The sequence below is a fragment of the Thermobia domestica genome, chromosome 12, assembly GCF_964235325.1.
Source record: "Thermobia domestica chromosome 12, izTheDome1.hap1.1, whole genome shotgun sequence".
Classification (NCBI taxonomy): domain Eukaryota; kingdom Metazoa; phylum Arthropoda; class Insecta; order Zygentoma; family Lepismatidae; genus Thermobia; species Thermobia domestica.
In genome coordinates, this window is record NC_137465.1 from 25,151,961 (window position 1) to 25,154,558 (window position 2,598).

General features: G+C 36.6%; 1 protein-coding gene across 1 annotated transcript; it reads right to left on the minus strand.

Moving 5' to 3' along the window:
* Window positions 1–1,731: 1,731 nt before the first annotated feature.
* Window positions 1,732–2,133, minus strand: LOC145665901 (uncharacterized). Its single transcript, XM_081733008.1, has one exon. The coding sequence runs from the start codon at window positions 2,131–2,133 to the stop codon at window positions 1,732–1,734; it is 402 nt and encodes a 133-aa protein (XP_081589134.1).
* Window positions 2,134–2,598: the final 465 nt, after the last annotated feature.

Below are 2,598 nucleotides of genomic sequence, written 5' to 3' on the forward strand. Positions count from 1 at the left end.
GATATTCGGTGAATGGTAAAATGTGTCTTGGTGTTGGCATACGAATTGATGGGCAGAAGCACTCATCTGAGACAATTTTCCCCGAGACACTCATCAGATGACTCATCAGAGAACATACCACCTGCCCAATTCCTCTCACCCCAACCAGAATGATTTATACACCTGTTATCTGGCACAACTGTGAGTGTGGGATATTGGAACACACTTAACGGGCTACTGCTCAAACACCCACACTATTGAGACATCGTGAAATTTTTCGGGGACACACGAACACCGATGCCCCACCAAACTCGCCTCTTCCTTCCTGCAGTTAGCCAATGCAGTGTCGAGCATTTGTACTCCAATGAATTCCACTTTGCATGCGTACAGCATTCTTTGGTCACAGCAGCCTTCCTCAGTCAGGATATAACGCATTCCGCTAACCCCATCACACGTGCAACCTCTGTCTCAGTTTGACCTGCCTCAAGACAAAAAAAAACAGCTTTTCGACTATCATAATGACTGGTGTAATCTTTGTGACATTTCCAAACATACCAATTAGTTTGCACTACAGTATTGTACTCACAACAACGGCTGCCGTGTTGCCCGTGTCTTTCGCGTGCAAACTTCTACCCAGTCTTAGCTTGCTCCTGAGCAGAAACCTCGCATTACTTGTTGCCTCTCCTCTTGGACGCAATGACTCACTAGTGTCCTCTACCGATACATTTATGCTACTACATAGCCACGAAGCCGCGTTCTCAAAACTTATGACTGAAAATGTCTCATCTCTAGCACTTTTCAACCAGTGTAATATATATGTTCAAGTTTATTATACATGCACTCACTGGTTTATTATGCGTGTATAAATATTTCAAAGTGTGTGTAAAATATAAGCAGAATATTACTGAGTCATTTCTGTCTACTTAGAAAGAAAGTGTAATCTTGTTCGTAATACGTTTCGTAGATATGAAAAGGTAACTTGTAGGAAGAACGGGAACTTATGCTGAATATATTATTAAGCATTGACAAAATTATTTCATCCTAGCATGTCAACTTAGTATCACACACTTGTAACCTTCATGCACACGCGCTAAATTTTAGGACCTAAACACACACGGGGCTATTTACACCCCATTTGTTATATGTTGTTTACATATAAATTATTGTATGTATTAAAATATAAGACTAAAATTATGCAAAATTTAATTTCTTACGAGATGTGATCATTTTTTCTGGTAGATAAGTTATTTCATCGCCATTTTTAAAGAAAAATATTTTTACCGTTTTTATTATATACTTTTTATGTGTTGTTGTAAAAATATGTGTTTAAAATTTTAGTGAGGGTTTCTAGTGTTTGTATGTGTTAGCAGGATTAATATATTAAATAATTCCGTGTACTTTTTCATATGTTCAATTCAAACTATTTTCAGAAAGATAGAATTAAGCTTTCATTGCTTATGAATGCTCAGAACAAAACGTACTTGTGTTTCTTCACTAAATGAATATAGAAAAATCTTTTTTGAATATCATGTAGAACGAAAAAATATAATACTGTATGGCATGAAAACAGATATTTTCTAAACGTATTACATGTTTCATTTCCACAACACATCAAGTGGAAGACCAAAATCGTAATCAGAAACACACTCTTCACAATGCTCAAGGCTATGCTTTCTTCAGATCAACTTGTTGCAATTGCAGCATAGCGATTGAGTTTTCCTGTTCTTTTGAAGGGGATATATTTTACATCGTTCAGAAGCTCTCTTTACTATCCCCTTTTCTGGGTTCATCTTTAAGATTAGTGATGCGTTTGACTGCTGCTTTCAGATGAATGGGCAAGGAATGTAGAGATAGCCTAGATGTAACATGTGCCCTGCAAAGATCCAAACCCACTTTTTTCAGGAATACTCCTCTGGCTACTTGTTTTTGTATTCCAATGTTGGTTTTAGAAATTACATGAGCATTTATGCCTGCAACGTTTAGCATGCTAAGAAACACTATAAGTGGCCAACGTTTATTCTTTCTTGACATAGTATACGTTCCGCCCACCTTGTCACCAATATCAATGCCGTCTTTACTTAAATTATAATCAGTTATCATAGCATGTTTCTTTCCCTCAGCTGTGTCTGGATCAATTTTGTTGTCAATGTGCATTGTTCATGTAATAATCCTTCCGGGCTTGGGAGTAATGGTAGTAATGGTCATCTCCTTAGAATAGGCAAATAGGCTTCAATATTTCTCCCTTTATCTGTTTGCTGTTAGTTCCTGCGGAACGTACGCGTAGTAGTTATCACTCTTGTTCACAGTCTTATTCAGTATTTGTATCAAGTCCACTTTCATGTAGATCATCTTCTTCGTCACAAGAATCGTTATGATTCAAGTCTTCATCACTCTCAACAGAATCAGAGAGGTTCCTTATTCTGTTTTACTCTTGCGCAACACTGTCCATTTTGTGATCTCTCCCTTACTGATTTTTTTTTAAAAAAAAAGTTTACCAGAATAATATTGGCCTATGTTACTATATATATATATATATATATTAAACTCACAGTTTTTGGAAACATAGATTGAAAACTTGACAAAAATTATATTACACAAATACACGCGTTGGGTGGATTT

What these genes read in the sequence shown, in the direction of transcription:
- LOC145665901 (XM_081733008.1), bottom strand. Translation starts at nt 2,133, where the DNA reads ATGCACATTGACAACAAAATTGATCCAGACACAGCTGAGGGAAAGAAA.